The sequence below is a fragment of the Camelus ferus genome, chromosome 5 (assembly GCF_009834535.1).
Source record: "Camelus ferus isolate YT-003-E chromosome 5, BCGSAC_Cfer_1.0, whole genome shotgun sequence".
NCBI lineage: Eukaryota > Metazoa > Chordata > Mammalia > Artiodactyla > Camelidae > Camelus > Camelus ferus.
In genome coordinates this window covers 70,269,856-70,289,012 of record NC_045700.1, presented here as the reverse complement: position 1 = coordinate 70,289,012, position 19,157 = coordinate 70,269,856, and the positions used below count along the sequence as shown (strand labels likewise).

Below are 19,157 nucleotides of genomic sequence, written 5' to 3'. Positions count from 1 at the left end.
AAGAAAGAAAAACAAGACTTCCTGGACTAACATCCTCACCCCATGGTTTTCTCACATATTGGTCTCTAGCACTAAAATCTATTGCTCTTTCCCAATTTAGGCATAAATGTAGATATTGGCTTTGGGGAAAATTAATGATTGTTACAGTTCTGATCAAAAGAAGCATTTTTCCTCGTAGCCTAATGTGTAACATGACGATAACAGTGCTGTTTCTGATGTTAGATGTGAAATGTGTGTATTAACCCTTCTTTCTTGCAGAGTTAGTCAAGTGGGCACTTTATGTAAAACCCATATTCATAAAACAAGTTTCATAAGGTAAATACAGTTTCTGAAATTAAATACTAATTTTATTTCGGGAAGCTCTTTTAATCTGAATCATACAAAGACCATATGAAATCTATGAAAAGTTCTCATAGTCAGGGGCCTTAACATTATTCATATTCCTACCAATTGCTGCATATGAGGTAAAGGAAAACATTTTTTTCTAAAAGCCGAAAAGCCAAACTCTACATAACCATGCAATACACGGTTTTTTTTTTTTTTCAAATAAGATTAATTAACAAACTGCAGCACTTTTGAAGTTGCACGTATTATAATAGGGCAAATACAATACTGCTGTTTTAGTTTACAGCTGTTTTGCCAGCTCTCTGTAACAGATGAACATTCTTAAAACTCCTCTATTAAACAGAAGGCCTCCTTAAGACTCAGTATCAGAGGAAACCCATGTTGCTGGTACCCACTGAGGCTCTTCCTGAGCCTTCTGAACTGCAGACAACAGCTGGGCACGTGCATCATGCAGGTTGTCGTTCACAATCACATGATCAAAAAACTGACCAAACTGAGTCTCCATTTTTTGGGCTAAATCCTCCATCTCTTCTAGATCTTCATCCTTTAGGAGAAATAGAAAAACACGCATAGCACCAACTTAAAGAGATGAATAGACTTAATATGCAGTTTGTTACGCTATTACGTTCCGTTGTATGGCTATTCATAAAAACAATTAGGTCATATCGATGTCTTCCATTCTAAACCACATAACTTATGTTTCTATCATTAGTCTTACTTAATGTCTCCCAGGTCACGTTTTTTCCAAAATTGAGTAACAGTTTGTAGACAGACCAATCCTCTCAGCCTCCTAATTGGACTTAAATTATATTCTATTATCATAACACTTGAAGCTTTCAAACCATATACTACATAAAACCAAAGAAATTTTACCAGTTGAATATAAATAAAACTTAAATTTCAAGTGAACGTTAATCTGATAAGAATGACGTTATTTTGCAGATACAAAATGGCCACTTTGACAATGAGGATGGTATGACCTGGTTCTTTGAAATCAGGTATATAATTAAATTACTGTTTGCTTCACGATGACCGAATTCACCTATTGTCTATTTCTACTATTGTGAAAAGTTCGTTTAGTCGAGGTCATTTGGCCTTCAGTTAGCACTAATACATTAAATTCATTGCTGTTATTTTCTTATTTGTCCACATTAATTAAAATAGTACAACTTGTTGCCAATGCAATCATAAACACAAATACAAATGCAGGCACTGAGATCTTGTGGTAGTGCTCCTTTAAAAGGTGACCATACACATGATCCAGAAACAATTCTGTTAATTTGTTTAGATTGCCATAAAAATGAGAACAGAATTTTAAATGCCCATAAGATTCAGAGAATATATCCATAGACTCCACACTGTCTGAAATGCAAACTGGAGAATCAAACTGTCATACAGTAATCATTGAAAAAGTAATGAAGATAAAAATAAGAGATAAAGGATAATATAAAAATACCCCATGGTCACTTCAGCAGCTCATATACTAAAATTGGAACAATGTAGAGATTAGCATGGCCCCTGTGTAAGGATGACATGTAAATGTGTGTAACAGTCCATATGTTTAATTTCAGTTTTGCAAGATGAAAAAGTTCTGGAGATCCGTTTCACAATATAAATAGGCTTAACACTACTGAACTGTACACTTAAAATGGTTAAGATGGTAAGTTTTGTGTTTTATGTTTTTTTTACCACACACAAAAATAAGAGAATGTAATATCTTGATCTAGGTAATGGTTACCTGGGTGCATACACATGTAAAAATTCAGTGAGCTGTACACTTACGATTTATACACCTTGCTGAATGTATGTTTGACTTAAAATATTTAAAGTGGATTTAATGGGGGAGGGGGAAATATATATATGGGGGAAAAAATCACCTAGGAAGAGTTCACTGATTAATCCCACCTGGATTGGCCCCCTATTTTTTTCACCAAAATCATGAATAAACATTTTTTGTGTTTTTAATATATATACTTGGATATTTCATATTACAGATGAGATAATTGGAGCATTTTTAATGTAAACTCAAATGCTTTTATAAAATAAATAACCCATTTTAAATACAAACACCCAATTTTTGTGTGTCTTTGCAAATTGGGGGCTTTTTTTAAAAACTAGACCCAGAAAGAGGAGAAAGAAAATAAAAGTAGCATCATAATAGGTATTAAATTTTATTTTAACATATATAAATGATGTCCAGTAAAAAGGATAAATCATAAGGGCATTATTCATTAGAAACAAAAATTATATTCCTTAACATAGGGATGCTGTGGAAACAGTACAGTGATTTTTTGACTGGGAAAAAAAGAAAAAAAACACTTTCATCCTTTTCCTCTGTATCTTACCTTGAACTTCATGTCCACAAAGTAGTCTGTAATGATCTTGGCATTTTTCCGAGATCGCTTCATACAACTCATGCTAGATGGCTTTATAAATATGACATAAGGCTTCAGTTCATGGGTTCGAGCCACTTGAATACCCTAAACAGAAAAATTAAGTGCACATTTAATATCAGAATTCCTAGTGGCCAAAACACCTCTGTTGGAAGAGTATTAGACTGACAGATCTAAAAACAGAAGGCCTAATTTCCTAGAGTCAACATGAATGTTCTCGAAATTTCTAAGACTAGAAATTAGCGGTTATTTTTAGCCAGAGTATACTCTCATGGGCTCCCAAGTGCTAAAAAAAACATTTTAATAATTAAGAGATGGAGCTCTAGAATCAAAACTAATTTCAAATCCTGGCTCTTCCTTTTACTAGCCATTGACACCCTTATTGAAATCTGAGAACAGGATCCTATACATGATCTCTTAGGGAGAGACAAAGACAGCCTCTCAAGGCTGATAAGCTCTGTTTCACCCTCCTTCCCTTTTTTCTTGCCATTGTTTCACATTGGCTGCTACTGACACCTTCACACTGACCACCAGCTTCGACCCAAATAAGAACAGTAAGAACAAATCTCATCCCCCGATTCTCTTTGGCACACAAGATATATCTTTAAATGACTACAGAAAACACAAAGAAAATACAAGGATTATAAAAATTTGGACTACACATTGTATGTTCTTTATCTTTCCTTAACTCACTCACTCCTGCCCTATTCCACATATGGTCTCAGGGAGGCAGCTAGCGATACAATAACATAGGAACTTTACCTCCTTGGGTAAAGCAACGTATTCCCTCCACAAGAAGTTACCTTCATGCCTTTTGATCAAGGTCAAAGCAAGATTCTCAGTTTTCTCTATGGCTACCCACTTCTGTTTTTGTGTCTGAGAGTCTAGATTGTTCCCCCCAACTAAAGACAAGATATTCACAATTGATCTTTCATTTAAGGTCCTGGTCCTTAGATATGGGAAGTGGTCTCATCTTTAAAAGGCTAACAGAATAAAGTGTCTCAACTACAACCTACAGCACGTACACAAAACGGATGACATGCACTCATTACTTTCGGGAGGGGGGAAATTTTCCACCACAGACCTACCTGAGGCTCTAAGTCCATGACACAGATCTTTCCTCCATCAAGGACTGCTTGAACAGCATCCACACTGGTGCCGTACAGGTGGCCTTTGTACTCACCATACTCAAGCATCCTGCAAGGGTGGGATGAAGAAAACAAGAACTCTTTCTATGAATAAAAGATTATTAGTAATAACATGAACATAAACTCCAAGAGAAGAGAATAAAATATGTGGATCTTGCTAGCATGAAAGGAATTAGTGGATATTGGACAGGAAAAAATATGTATATTAGGAGATTTAGGTCTTAACTACTTCAACTACTTCAAATTCTCTAATAATTCATAACAATTCTGTTCCCTCTCCAAATTCAAAACATTGGTGTATCAGTATATCAACATCCATTCCCTTGCTTAAATTTTCAGAAACAAAAAGAAATTACCTCAGAAGTTTTGGACAGTGCATAAAAATAAGGAATCTATTTTGAATGTAAAACAACCAGAAAGGAGAATCAGATTCTGAATGTCCAGCTTACCTATGACTGTACATAAGGCTTTCAAATGTTTCCTTCGACACATAGTGATACTCACGGCCATCCATTTCATAACTCTTTTTGGAACGAGTAGTATCTATCAAAAAAGAGCATTTTTAAAAGGCTTTATGATCTTCAAAATGTTTTGATTTATTACCAGTTTGCATCTGGATAAAGATGTCTAATCAAAATAAATAAATGAATGCATAAACAGATGGATAAATGAATAAAAATGCTGGAACCAAAAGGAGGGAGACTCAATTGGTGATAAGGAAGTCGACATTCTCACATCAAAATCAGTTAATCTATTAACTTTTGTTAAATGCTCACAGTGTAGACTAGACAAGAAGGTATTGTGTATTAAGCCAGGATAGGGAGGCCCTAAAGGAACTCCTGCTATTACTTCAAAACAAGAAGTAGTGAACTACATGTGAGCCCTAAGATGCCTAAGGCCCCAGGTAGCAAAACCAGCAATATCTTATGTTTATATAGTACATTTCCCAGGCTCTCATTTCATCCCTATACTCCTAGCTAAGTGAAATGTTACTATCCATGATGTACTGATAACTGAAGATTTTAGAGAGTAACTAACTTGATCACATTCAGAAGATGAATGAAAAGCAAAGTTAAAAACAAGAACCTAGGTGTCCTGATTCCTCCTAATGTCTTCTACTAAAGCAGCCTATCTCAGATATGAAATGGAGAAAGCCCACGACCATCTGCAGTCTTGCACAGATGCATTAATATCCAAGTAAGACGGTGATTAGTTTCAGGGATCTCCCGAAAGGAAGGATTGGTGGAGTCTGGATTCAATCTGATTCTTTGTTATAGTTACTTTGACTATAGATTCTTCAACTTAAATAGTACCTGGTGTAGAACACAGGAGTTCATTGAATACCTGCAAGTGATTCATTGTCTGCTCAGCCATTTCTTCAGCTAACGTCTACTGAGTGTTTATGTCCCAGCTGTCATGTTAGGTTTGTAGAAAGACACAGTTCCAACTCTGAGTCTTGTATATACTGCAAAGCTGCTAGTCCCTTAACCTGCATTTCAACAAATTCTCTTTATTCAGGAAAAAAATTGTGTATTCACATTTGAAAAAGTTTAAGAATGAAATTTTAAGAATTAAAAATTAAAAAATACTTAAAAAATATAATGAAATAGATCAATGCCTGATGATATCAACACATGGAAACGACCAAGTAGGAACTTGAAATAGGCCCTAAGTGATAAAAGGAGTTATAGACATTCAAGAAGCTCAAGAAGAAAATGTTATCTGGGGGTCATTTTTGTTTTATGTTTATTCAAGCCTCTCTAGATCCTTAGAATTCCTATAGTTATGTTATTTCTCCTATAACTTTGTACTGAAAAAAAATTCTACTAAACATAATTCTCAGATGATAGTAAATTATGTTAATGTAAACCTAAGATGACCCTTTCTCCTTGACTTGTGTTGGACTGTATTTTATACAGTAGGTGAAAGTCTGTGAACTGGTACATAATTTCAGTGTAAAACTGTTCACTCATCTTAAAAAAGCAAAACATGGGCCACATTTTCTCTTTGAATGATGGTTATCCATACTCCTTACAATTTTCCTATGTTCTATGGGCATTTTATTTTTATCCAGATTATTGAAAAAAGGTGGATGCTTTTCTAGTTTTTGTTTTCGAGATTAATGCCCATTCTGACAGATGTAGACAGTACTCAGAAAGGACAACCTGTGGCTTATGATCATAAAGCAACTTCATTTGTTTGTTCCGGGCCCTGGAGGAAAATCTAGCATTTCCCGTAACTCTCCTGATGACTCTTAGGTTTATTAAAAAAGTTCATTATCACTCATAGCAAAAACTCAGTATCAATCTAATCATTAAAATTCCATTCCCATGTAATAGTTGAAATTATGAACTTCATTTGTATTTTTGGCTTCTTCTCCCCACATCTGGCTCAGACTTGCTTCACCCAGCGAAGCCTGCAGTCAGAGAAGCCAGAGGTCAGGAAAAGGAGTTTGATTCATTTCTTCTCCTCCCTTTCATTGCATTTCTACTGCTCCTCCTGCAGTTTTATAACTCTCCACGGCTAGCGTGCAGAGAGAGGAGAGACCAGCAGGGCAGGAAAATTCTTACTTAATTGATGCTGATGCTGGCTGCGTTGGCTCCTTTTAAAACTAGCCGATATTTAAATCTGGCTCTTTACCTACTAGAGGATGTAGTGGGCTATTTTGCAAACCCTACCACCACCACCTCTGGGTATCTTAAGTCCATCTCTAGTCCACCTAGTCATTTGTGAATTCTTCCCCACTCTCAGGTATCTGGGCATTTGCTTTTGACCTCCTTTTACTGAAGCTTCCTCTTGGGCAGGAACCAAGATAGCCCCAGCCTGACTTCCTCTCCCATTATCCATCCAGATCTGGTCCTTGGGAAAAATCACAGCCCTTTTGCTGTAACAGACTCTAAAAGGGCAGCTACCTCCCCAAATACAGCCATTGGCCACTTCCTCTAAGCTCTCATTCTTTAGATTTTTCAGACATAATTCTGACACCAGGTTTCTGTGTCACCCAAACAGCAGGGAACACATAGTATGCTCTTTAAGTTCTTTCCCTAAGATCCTCTCTCTTGTCCTGAAGTGAAGGGGAAGCACCTACACCCACACGCTCCTCCCACCATGGATGGTCTAATACTTAATAGATTTATATAAAATTATACATGCATATATTAAAATTTTTAAATAAATAAAATGAAGCATTTAAAGAGCCAAGTACACTGCTGGGAAGATAGTAAGTACTCAATGAATGTTAAATAGTATTGCTAAATATTTAGTTTTCCTTAAAGGTTATCTATATGATTGCTAAGAAACGGGGAGGGGGGGGGAACCTTTTAAAAGCCTAGCTAACTACATGCTAGTAAATCAATTTTCTCTATTAAAATAAACGTAGTTAGAAATATTGAGGACTCTCTTGTGTTTTATATTTTTATATCAAAGATGGTATAACATAGTTAAGTTTGAGATCAGTACATCTGCGGAGGCAAAGAAAGTTTTACCAAAACATGAACATCTATGAAAGCAAAAGTAAACGTACGTGGCACAGCACTTTGGAAACGGTTAGGATCAAGTTCAATAAGTTGTCTTCTCAGTTCATTTACTCCAACACCAGAAGGTCCTAAACACAAAACGTCACATACAGAAATTATTAGAGGTGGATAAATATAGTTATGTGGTGAAATCATCATTTTAGTCCTTCTGCTGAAGACAACACTTGAGAGCACATGTCTTTAGGGAAATAACATAGCTTCCATTCTCATAAATTATAACAACCCCAGAGAACTCAGGGATTTTCCTGGTGACCCGTGGAGTAACCCACACTTCTTCAACATCCAGAAATGAGACAAAGAATTGCAGAAGCCTGTCACGTGAGCAAACTTTGTCTAATATTGATTGCTGTGAAAATTCTCTGGCCTCATTTCAGATCATTTCAGACAAGTTGCCTTTTCTCTTCCAATGAAGCTTCAGTCACATCACAGCCCAGAAACCAGCCTCCACAATTACAGAATTCAGGGGCACATTTCTTGACAGATAGAGTCAACACCGCCATGTGCAGCTGGAGGCAGGGCAGACGTTGTGGTCAGAGGACTACGCAGTACACAAGCCCATGCTTAGGATACTGTGCTTGGCTTAATGCTCTTCTTTTGCTGCATTCTTAATTATTTTTGAGTAAGGGGCTTTTGTATTTTTATTTTGCTCTGCAGCCTGCAAATTCTGTAGCTGGCCCTGGCTGTAAGGCATGTTGTTCTGCCCTAAAGGGACCTGCCTTGATCACAGCTGGCATAGAGAAGACAGCATTAAGAGGTAGGTTCCCACTGCTGCGGGAACCAGCTTTGCAGAGATCTTGGTCACAAAGCAGGTCGTCCCAGCACTTAATTTGCCCTGTTCTTTAGCATCAAAGATACAGTCAAGACTTTCAGACACTCTTCTAAAGGAGATGGTTACAAATTTCTTAGGAAAATGAATCTAGGATTTTTATTTCTAATATAGACTAATGATTCAGGCTAGGGGAACACTCATCTATGCTTATGGAACAAATTCTAAACCGGAGCGGGGGGGGGGGCGGGGTGTGTGGGGGTGTGTGTGACATCTCAGTTATAACCTCATCATGTTATATCTTGTTATTATACTGGTTCATATACAGCATGGCATACCGCATTCAACTGTAGATAATGAAAGCACGATCAATAATGTTTTATTTATAAACACATGAAAATTAGGCTTTATTATATTTTAAAAGGTGTTTATACGGAGGCCCCTAAAGAGCCCTGCTTTTACCACTGCTCCCAGCGCAAGACTGAATCCAGAAGGAGACCTGCGCTATGGAGGAGGAGCCACTGCCTGCGGGGACCTACCCACGAGCACGATGAGACGGTGCTTGTCTTCAGGGCGTCGCTGGTACCGCACCACCTCCTCGTACGGGGCACCCGCCGCGCCGAGGCCGCCGCTGGCGCCGCACACCTTGGCGCGCAGCTGGCTGAGGTGGGACTTGCGGCGACAGAGGCGCATGCTGCGGCGGAACCCGGCTGCGAGGGTGGAAACGCACAGAACGTGAGCTCCAGGGCAAGGGGATCGCCTCCTTCTGCACACCTGACGGAGCATGCGGTGACTGTGATCCAGAAGTGTGCTTTTGTACCTGTCTGTCTGAAGGTGGAAGATCGGAAGCAGTATAAAAGGAAAACAGCAGAATGCCCCCAACGCTAGCTCCACGTTGCGTGCAGCGCCCCCTGTGTGCCCGGCATTGGACCCCGCGCTGGGGATATCATAGTCAACTAAACCAAGTCCATTTCCTCGTGAAACTTACGTTGTATGGGGGAGGAGAAATCAAAAACAAGTGCTTAGAAGGAAGGGTAAATGGATAGAGAGTGACGGGATGCTTTTTCAAGTGAGTGGTTCAGAGCGTCTCTGTAAAGCTGATGTTGAGCAGGGGTCTGAATGAAGTAATGGAGCCCGGTGAGGCGGCATCTGCGGGGAAGCGCAATCCAGGCGGAGGGAACAGCAACGCAAAGGTGCAGAGAAAGGACCGTGTCTGGAGTGCTTGAGGAAGAGCAAGGAGGCCCGTACAGCTGCGGGGCAGTAAGCGGTAGGGAGAGTGGTAGGAAATGGGGCTGGAGAGGAAGCCGGGATGTCACACAGAGACTCAGTCAAGTGCAGGATTGTGGTAAAAGTGGGATGGGACGGCACTGGACGGTGGAGAGTTGGGTGTGACATGATTTGATTTCTGAAGAATTTCTGGTTGCTGTGGGGAGGGTATAAGCAGTAGGGACAGTGAGTGTCTGCTCAGGGGAGGGCAGTTAGGAGGTACCGCAGTGTCCCGGGTGAGGGAGGACAGCGGCTTGGGCCAGGGTGCAAACAGTGGAGCAGGCTTATTACTCACATTTCTCAGATGGATAGACTAAGACACGAATAGGTTAAGTGGTTGCCCAGAAGTGGGTGGTGATTTTTGGTAGAGCTGGACACCTTAGCCGTGATTTCTGAACTCCTAGACCCCTGCTTTATCTGCCTACTGAATCACAGGGCTTCTTCTCAGAGCTGTTCCCAGGTCCTCTCAGAAGACAGAGTTAGGGACTCCCTCCCTCCCTCCCTCTGTCTCTCTATGCACATTTACATTGCTTGTATCTGTATAAGTTGAACATCGTGAGTTCACACCAATACCTCCAATGCCAATTCAACAACACAGTTTTCATGCTAGCCTTCCCCCTTTCCATATGCACAACTCCTCTCTCTGAGTGGAAATCTGGCTCTTATTCTCCTCAATATGTCTACTTATTGTATCAATCAAAAGCACCTGTGCCAGATGGGGGATGCACGGTCTCAGTAGCCTTGCAGAAAGCTCCAGCCCACGCTGGATGAAAAGGGCATCTTTGTAGAGGCTGTGAAGTATCAGGGCCCAGGTGATGACAGCTGCCCTGCTCATTTCACTCTGGCTCCAACCACCTGCTCCCGGCTGCATCACCCTGCAGAATTGCCCTCCCCACCCTGCTCAGGCTCTGATGCTCCACCTTTGTGCAGATGCCTATCCTGCTCAGCCTGCCTAATGGCTTTTGCACTGAATTATTCTGGAAGGGATGCAGAAAAGTGGCTCCATGTTTGTTTTAAAGCTCGCTGATGATTCCAGTGTGCATCCAGGTCTGGGAACCAACATTCTATTTTATGTACTCTGCAGCCCTGTTGTTCTCCCACTGTCTCCCTTAAGGAGGGAGCCCAGCATGGTTTTAAATGAGTGGTGAATGTGCCTGGTCCTTCAGGAAGCTCTGCCCAGTTGACGGATTATGGAAATGGGGCTATAAAAACTAAGTTTAGTAGTCAGAGAATTGATTTCTTTAGAGTAAGAGAAATACAGTATGGAACAGTCTGGAAGAAAACAAAAGATTTGTGTTTGATAAATAATTGAGCTATCCAGTGTAAACCAGATGAACTATAATAAATGATCAACACATTACAATATTGACTTTAGAAAGAGAGAGAGAAACCAGAACAAGGTACTAGTTTGGGAACGTCCATTAGCAAAAGAAGCTTTCAGAAGAGTCAGGCTCATTCATAATGGTATGAATGTAACTTAGCAAGTGACAAAGACCCACCTCTTATTAATCATTACCTACCAATAAAGAACTTCTGACCATAGCCAACAAATTCTTCCTTGTCTGGAACACAGCAAGTGGCAGGAACAGAATATGTGGAGAAGAGGGAGACGTTTACTTAGAACAGATGCATGAAATTGTCTGCAAATCTTCAAGTGACAGTATTTCAGTAGATGGCAGCACCGCTGAGTCTATCCTCGGGTGGCTATTGAAGAGCGTCCTGAGCACTTTCCATCCTATCACACACACCAGACTATACAGAGACGCTCTTCAGAAATTTAGCAAGGGTTGGGGGGAAAAAAGCTATGCTAGGCTTATTTAAAGTTATAAGAAAGATATTGAGTCATAGTAAAGACAAAAATTGGGGTACACATTTTTAAATATGTTCAAAGAAAACTGATTTTTAAAAAAGGAAACAGATAAACTGGTGTTGGCTTTAACTTGTAGATATGAGGTCCTGTAGATTCTACAATTAATCTCTTTGTTAGAGATGGGTTTTTATCTTCTCCCTTATGAAATGGTTCATTCTGTATAGAATTGGTATTTGCTCTATGGCTACCAATTGCTTTTGACTGTCCAGGACTCTGAGAGATGAAAGTAAGGAAAACTGTGCCCAGTGGCTCTGAAACATCTAGAGCTGATTGCTCTGGTCTCTGCTTCCACTGGGATCTCAGAAAAATTGTTATAAACTCCAGGAATAAATGTTACAAAAATATCCTTTGCAAATTACTTTTTACAACACTACTTTGAGGAACACACTTGGTTTTACTAACGTGTTCTTTTTCACTTAATACAATTCTGTTCTGATCATTAAAATAATATAGAAAGAACATTTGTTCATAGAAGGAACAGTCACGTACCTTTTTTCTTAACCTTTGTGTTTAAACACACATTTGAAGATATAAAGAAAACGCACCAATATCAATTCCATCTTCTGGGAAGTAAGCACATTTTTTCTAACTGAAAATTGTCAATAAGTTTAAAGGAAATGTTTACTTAAGGACTAGAGTCACAAAGCTTAATTACTTTCATGTTCATTTTACAGTATTTTCTGTGAAGTTGAATATTTTATCACTGATTTCACCCTTAAAATATCATTTCTTATCTTAAAGTGTATCTCATCAAGTATTCATGTTGAGGAACTGAAAGACCTCAAACATAGCTCTATTTGCCTTACCAAGGACATAAAAATGAGCAATTACCTTCTGAAAGTTCCTCTGGATATTTGGGTAAATGAAGAAACAGAGCATTAAAAAGTTAAGCTGAGAAGATCAAGTTGGCAAAATAAAGACAAATAAGAGTAAAGACAAATGACACAAGTGAGGCATTCATGTCACCCTTACAGAAAGGTGTGAGCTGGGTAGGAGCCACCAAGGCGTACAAACAACGCGCAACTGGAGACTCAGAAACTCATTGGACCTGCCGCTCCTGCTCAGTGGACAATAACTTTTCCTGCAAGCTGCTTATCTAGACTCTTTCTGAGGCTTTCTCTCCATGTAGACTCCTCTCCACTTGGTTGGCACAGAATGGGGCTTGAAAGAGAGAAATCATAGAAAGGCAGCTGATTCAAGCCTTCGCTGCCCTGCTCTCCGAGGGGCCATCTGGCTGCAGGCCTGTGAAGTGAAGTGGTGGATGGGGTGGAAGGGGCACTGGGCCAGGCGCTGCAGCAGCCTCTGGCCCAGGCATCCTCATTCCTGACCCGTCCCACATTTCCACTCTTGGAGACCGCTGCAAATGAACTCAAGAGTGTACTGTTTTCTAGATATTTTGAGACATCCACTGTCCCTAGTTTTGTTTATTTGGGGGCTTTTTTTGGCTTTTGTTTTTGTTTATTTTTCAAATGGCATTCTTAATTAGGCAATATCATCACCTCCAGGGAAATTCAAGGAGGTCACATGGTACTTCATTCAGAGAAGACTTTGGACCAAAACTGAAGAAGCTTAACTGCCTACTAAGTGCTCTAAGGAACAGAATTAAACATCATGAATGAATGTCAAGGGTTATTTAACTAGAAAAAAATGCCAGCTGGGTGCCAGTTGTTCCTTAATTGAGCTCTTAAGTGAGCTGGGTTCAGAATGCACTGGAGCATTCTCACTCTTCTAACTCTTTTAAGAGGAGTCTGCAAGGTGTGCTCTGCGGTAACTAAGGGCATCTGCATTCCTTGGCAGAGCTGTTATCAGAGGACCATGCCGACTGCCCCTGTTGTTTTTTCATAATAGTGCTAGCTAACACTTATTCACTTACATTCTAAGCACTTTACTTATATACATTATTTTTCCCGCTTTAGACATGGGGCAACTGAGGGACACGGAGGATAAGTGATGGGGACCCCCAGTTAGCAAGTAATGGACCAGGATCCATACTTGGACAATCTGACTCCAGCCCATGACTTTGACCACTTCTCAACACTGCCTCTCCTTTCACAGACACCACAGAGACCTCTGAGTCTCAACCACGGCTTTAGCATGTGGACTGTCTTTCAGCAAAATGATGAGTTTGCAAAACAGAGCAAAGGAGAATGACTATAATCCAGAGGAATTGAAACGAAACCAAATCCAAACACTGAGTTAAATGCAGACCATTCAGTTACCCCTAACAGGCCAACTATCTAATTGGAAACAGGAAATTTAGAAACAACATACACAGTAAGTAAATAACTTAGCTGAGTAGTTCCCAGCTCCATCTGTCTCAATGCCATCTTTTTTATAAGTAATATCTGAAATGATCTCTACTCTGACAAAATGAAAGTCATAGATATAATCTAACAAACATACTTTAAAAACCAATGCAATGCTCTAAATGTAACATAAAGGAAAAATTAAAAGGAAGTAATTTATGTTTTAAAAGTATTTATTTCAAAAAGTATATATTTCAAAATATAAAGCTTTGGGCATGACTTCTTTAGAAGTCAGAAGAAACTATTAAATACTTATACCAGTTATACTGAAGACGCATAGATTTAAAGGAAGTAGGAAGATCATAAAATATTCCTTCTATGAAGTATAGAAAAATAGAAGAGCAAAGTAACAAGTGGGCACTGGAATAAAAAGTATTCTGATAAGTAATAACAGGCCAGATTTATTTGTATATACAGGAAACTGGCCTAGTTGAAGTAGGCGTATATATGTCTATTGTATCATATCCCTAAAAAGTATTTTAATTATACAAAATTTGGAATATAGATTTAAAAATCAGTACCAAATACTTATTTTTTACTTACCAGATTCAAATGTTTCTTCATCTAAGGTTTTCCATGGAGGCAAAAAACCAAAAGTGTCATTGCATTACTATCCATACTGAGTCTATATTTCAGCAGTCTGATTCCCTGATCCTGTGATTCTGCACACACACCACCTTTAAAATGTTTTTCCTAAATCAAGGCCAACTCAGAGGTGTCTCTATGGCACATAAAGCCTTAAATGAGATATGGGTCCTAAGCAATTGGGCTGTGATGACAAGAGGGATCGAGTAAGAGCTGAAAATAAACAAATAAAGTAATAGAAGAGAATAAGAAAAATAAAATTAAACAGAGGCTCAGTGGGAAGGGAAAGGTGGAATGTCATGGTAAACTCCAGTAGGTTGTTGGATATTGTACAGCTTTGCTGCTGGAGGCTTGCCTGAAGATGTGGGGGTCCAAAAGCAAGGGGAATGTGACAAGGAGAGTGAGTATATGAATGTCTCACTTGGGTAGGCTTGTTTAGATGACAGAAAGACCTGAGATAAACCAACTTCCTCATAAGTTAAAACAAGTCTTGTTAGGGTTTTAAAGATACATTAAGCATAAAGAACCTAGAATTTATATGGAGAGCAATTTGAAATATATAGCAATATTACCATGGCATACATCCCTGGATCAGGCAATGATGCAGCTAAAGTTTACTCACGTGTGTAACAATGTATTTATAAAGCTATTCATTGTAGCACTGTTTATAATAGAAAAATGGACATAACTCAAATGTCTACTAATAAGTGATTGTATAAAAGCACAATAACTTATTTAACTAATAAGCTATTTTAAAAAAATATATGAGGAAGCTCTTTATGCACTATAATGGGATCATCTCCAAGATACATAATATTAAGTAAAAGAGACAGGAATAGAACAGTGTAAGTAGCGTACCATCAAAGAGTACATGCCTGTGTGTTTTAAAAAGATGTGAGAATGAGGGTGTCAGAGAGGAGGAAAAAAATTTACATCATTGCACAGAATACATCTGGAGGGATGCCCAAGAAACTGAGCATATTTATTGCCTCAAGAAAGAAACTGAGTAGGGGAACAGGAAGAGAGATGGAATTTTACTGAATATACTTTTGAAGTTTTTGAATTTTAAACATGTGAATGTGTTACCTAAAAGCAAATTTTAATTAAAATTATGGAAAGGAAATGAATATTACTGCAAATTGAAAAAAATAAAACCAGGATGTGTACTTGGTAAAAGAAATAAATAAGTATCAGTATTTTTCTGTAGTTTTTCTGGGAAATACATGTAAATGTTTGAAATACCAAGAATTTAAAATTTCATATCATTCTTTAATTTCTAAAAACTAGATTAACCTATAACGCCAAGATAAACTCTTCCATCAGACTAGAGACTCTCCAGCTAGTCTCCCAACAAAACCCTAGTGATTCTTGGGCCAATCTTGGCTGTGCCACTAAATTTGAAAAATCTTTTCCCAATTTACAAAAAGACTTAAGAATAGAAATGTGAAACGTTTTTATGTATTTCTCAAAAATTTGGAACCCATGATTACTTCTCTATACAAAAATCTACCAGAAGATGATACCAGGCAATAACAAAATAGACATTTTGATTTTTAAAAATGTGGTATCTCAATATTTTATAGTATTTCACAAAGAGCACTGGTGGTCTCCAGATGTTCCTCCTGAATGTTACTAAACGTTAACACCTAACGTTACTATGTGTTCCTGTGATCATTTTCAAAACACTGCTTTCTAGAACACTGTCAAAAATGTTGGCCTGGAGTTGGGAGATATTCCTAGAGCTGTGCTTCCCTTCCAAGAGTCAGAACCACAGATAAAGGCTGCGGTGGGAGGATTTATTTTACACATTTCTTCCAGAAAAAGGGGACTATGGCCCCTCTGCCTGACTCTGCTTCAGAAAATCTATAGATGAGCTGCTTCGTATTTCTCCTGGCAGTAAATCTATCAAGAGGAAGTGCTACCTGCTTCCACACATTTCTCGTCAATCTTCATGTCATCTCCTATAAAAGAGCATAGAAAAGGAAAGACTGGACTTAAAATGTGTTAGTATCACAAACAAAATTCCATGTGCATACACTTATGTCAATAAAATCGAGACCACTCTATAATTGTGTTACTCTTTACAACTATTGCTTCCTTGGAGAGATGAAAAGGACTCTACTGAACTAAATGAAAACGTATGATAGGGGAGGCTACAGGACAAAAAATGGTTAAAAATTTTAAAGCATAGGCTTTTGAATGCTGGACAAATTAGTTTACCTCTAAGCCTCAGTTTTCTATCTATAAATGGGGGTAGTAATAATACCTACCATATAGGATAGGATTGAGATAATGCGGGAAAAGCTCAGGCATGTGGTAAGTCCTCAATAATTATTTTTACCTTTAGCTTGGGTGTATATAAGAGAATAAAAGAATATCACTTTTAAAACCATTCATCCTAATACTCAAAACTCATTACAGTGTGACCCAAACTCAGCTTTGAAAGCTCATCTCTTTCATATTTCTTACACACTGGTTCAAGCAGACACCATTGGTTCTTCCTCTGTGCCTTTGCGTATGCTGTTCCCTTTGCCTGCAATCCTTCAAAATCCATCTCCAACGCTGATCAAAATGCATATCCCTGCCATCGACTGCACAGCATTTTCTTCCTACCACCTTGAATTCTCTGCTACTGCACATCTACTCTGCCTTGTAATATAGTCATTTGGGTGTTTGCCTTATTCACCCTCCTGGACAGCTCCTTGAAAGTGGAAACTGTCTTAACTGTTTTTTACATGTTTTATAGAGCTTAGCACAGTGTCTTCCATGTAGTAGGTACATGATAAATTATTGATTAAACTGAATCAAATTTTCCTTTTAATATCAAAATAGTTGATTTGAAAATACGTTCTAGAAAAAAAATTTTTTTCCTTTCAGCATTGTACATCTTGTGCCTAGCTCAGTACCCTGCAATTCCCAGGCAATCAATAAACAGTAGTTTAATAAATAAGTCTCATACAAACGTACAAATTACAGTTGTATAATAAGCTGTAATATTTAAAGTAATATAATAAGTTTATTACCACCTCCTTAAAGACCATATCATTAATTAATGTTTTTAAGTAAAATATGCAATATGAAAACTTTTATGAAATAATACTGTTTTACAGAGGCAGGAGCACAGATAAACAAGTGACATAGCTAAGATTTTCAACACTGTCATTCAATTCCTATATTCATTGATTATTTTCCAGATCAGTTATTTATAACAATAGTGAATTCATTAGTTTCTAGGATGTAACTGGAGGATTTTGCTTTAAAATGCAGACAAAAACTACAATTGTCATTCCTATTTTACAGAAGCCAGGAGAGCTTCTCTAAGAACAGCACAAGCAGCCCCGATTTTTCTAGCATGGAACTCTGCGAGATAAGAGAGCCACTGACTTTGGTCTCTTAGAATGAACAATTCCACACTGTCAGCTGGGGGAACTGATTTGTATCCCCCACAAAATGCATACATATGTCGAAGTCCTAGCCCCTGTATGACTGTGTTTGGGGATGGGGCCTTTAAGGAGATAATTGAGGTTAAGTGAGGGCATAAAGTTGGGAACATAATCCAAAAGAGCTTGTAGCCTTGTAAGAAGAGGGAAAGAAATCACATCGCTCTCACCCTCTCTCTCTCCCTCCTCCCTCTCCCCCACCATCCCCCCACCACCCGGCCTGCATTCACAGGGGAAAGGCCCTGTGAGCACAGAGAGAAGGCAGCCGTCTGTGAGCCAGCAAGAAATGTCTCACCAGAAACCAGCCCTCTCATAGCCCTGATCTTAGACTTTGAGGCTCCAGAGCTGTGAGAAAGAAAGCCACCCCGTCTGTGGTATCTTACAATGGCAGCCTAAGACAGTGGGCTGGTTACCCAGCAAGACCACGGAGACCAGCCGTCTCCCAAGGCCTGCCGTGGTCCTCCCCTTCCCCTCTCCAGTGTCGGGGATGAATGCGGGTGTTGTGGGTGGTGTGGGTGGAGGCTGAGGGGACTGCTCTTCTCTCTTCTCTCCTCTCCACAAGCAGACAGCATCTTGCTTTCTTGCTCTGTGTGTGTGTGTGTGTTTGTGTGTGTGTGTGTGTGTGTGTGTGTGTGTGTGTGTGTGTGTTTGACACCACAGAATCATCTGGGTATCTGAGCATGGAGAAGGGGGGAGGTAATAACTGGAGGCCCCATTTGCCCCTGGCGTAGGGGCCTACAGACAGACAGACACGTCAGTCCAGACCACATGGCTTGCAACTTCTGACAATGTTCTTACATTAACAGTCTTTTCATCCATACCCTGGGAACAATAACAGTTTCTTTATAGGGTTATTTTTAGACATTGCATATAAAGCAATTGAAGCAAAACAGTGGAACAGTTTCACAACTTTCATTGAGTTCTTATCATGTGCTAGCTGTGTTAGACTCTGGCGCAGCATGTAAACCCTGGTTCTCTTCTTTCATTCCTCTCGGTGCTAAGGACAATTACACTGTGTGTGCATTCTTTTGAACAACATGTTTTTATAAATTAGGGCATTAGTGATTAGCACACCACTAGGCACAGGAAGAACTTAATAAATAGCTGAACTGAAGTGAAGTGCATTGAGAAAAATACAGGAAATCTTTAGGAGACTTTGGAGATGAGTTTTTCCCCAAATACTGTTCTTACCTTCTTCCATAGAAATCGCTGGGTGCAGACAAATGATAGCAGCGGGGAAAAAAGAGAGAGAGAGCAAGCCTGATAGCTTATGCTGTAGTTTCTTAGATTAATTAACAGTAAGAAAATCAAAGTGCCAATATTATTCTCTAAAACTTCAGTAGAGATTTAATAACAAAATGATAAGTGAATATTCTGTAGAAACCAGTACATTTATGAGCCTCGTTAGAAATGGGATCTCTTTGCTTTTGGCAAATCTTGCCCCATCTGTCCCAATAAGTGATGTGAGTTGCATTCTACGCATGTCCGAAATAATGCTCCTG

At 39.1% G+C, this 19,157-nt stretch overlaps 1 protein-coding gene and 1 non-coding gene across 2 annotated transcripts in view; one reads left to right on the top strand and one right to left on the bottom strand.

Annotated features, from left to right (window-relative positions):
• Positions 1-282: 282 nt before the first annotated feature.
• The window catches only part of MPP4 (membrane palmitoylated protein 4), a 40,108-nt gene continuing 21,233 nt past the window's right edge, over positions 283-19,157 (bottom strand). Inside the window, exons 13-23 of the mRNA XM_032479171.1 lie at positions 18,847-18,864; positions 16,138-16,176; positions 14,174-14,194; positions 12,156-12,170; positions 10,975-11,016; positions 8,728-8,898; positions 7,410-7,490; positions 4,336-4,429; positions 3,827-3,935; positions 2,691-2,825; positions 283-889 (exon numbers count right to left, since the gene is read on the bottom strand). Of these exons, the coding sequence (XP_032335062.1) occupies positions 698-889; positions 2,691-2,825; positions 3,827-3,935; positions 4,336-4,429; positions 7,410-7,490; positions 8,728-8,898; positions 10,975-11,016; positions 12,156-12,170; positions 14,174-14,194; positions 16,138-16,176; positions 18,847-18,864 (917 nt within the window). The 3' untranslated portion in view covers positions 283-697. The remainder of the gene's footprint in view (positions 890-2,690; positions 2,826-3,826; positions 3,936-4,335; positions 4,430-7,409; positions 7,491-8,727; positions 8,899-10,974; positions 11,017-12,155; positions 12,171-14,173; positions 14,195-16,137; positions 16,177-18,846; positions 18,865-19,157) is intronic.
• On the top strand, positions 1,807-1,908 carry LOC116663953. Its single transcript, XR_004320304.1, has one exon. It is a non-coding gene; the product is annotated as a U6 spliceosomal RNA (small nuclear RNA).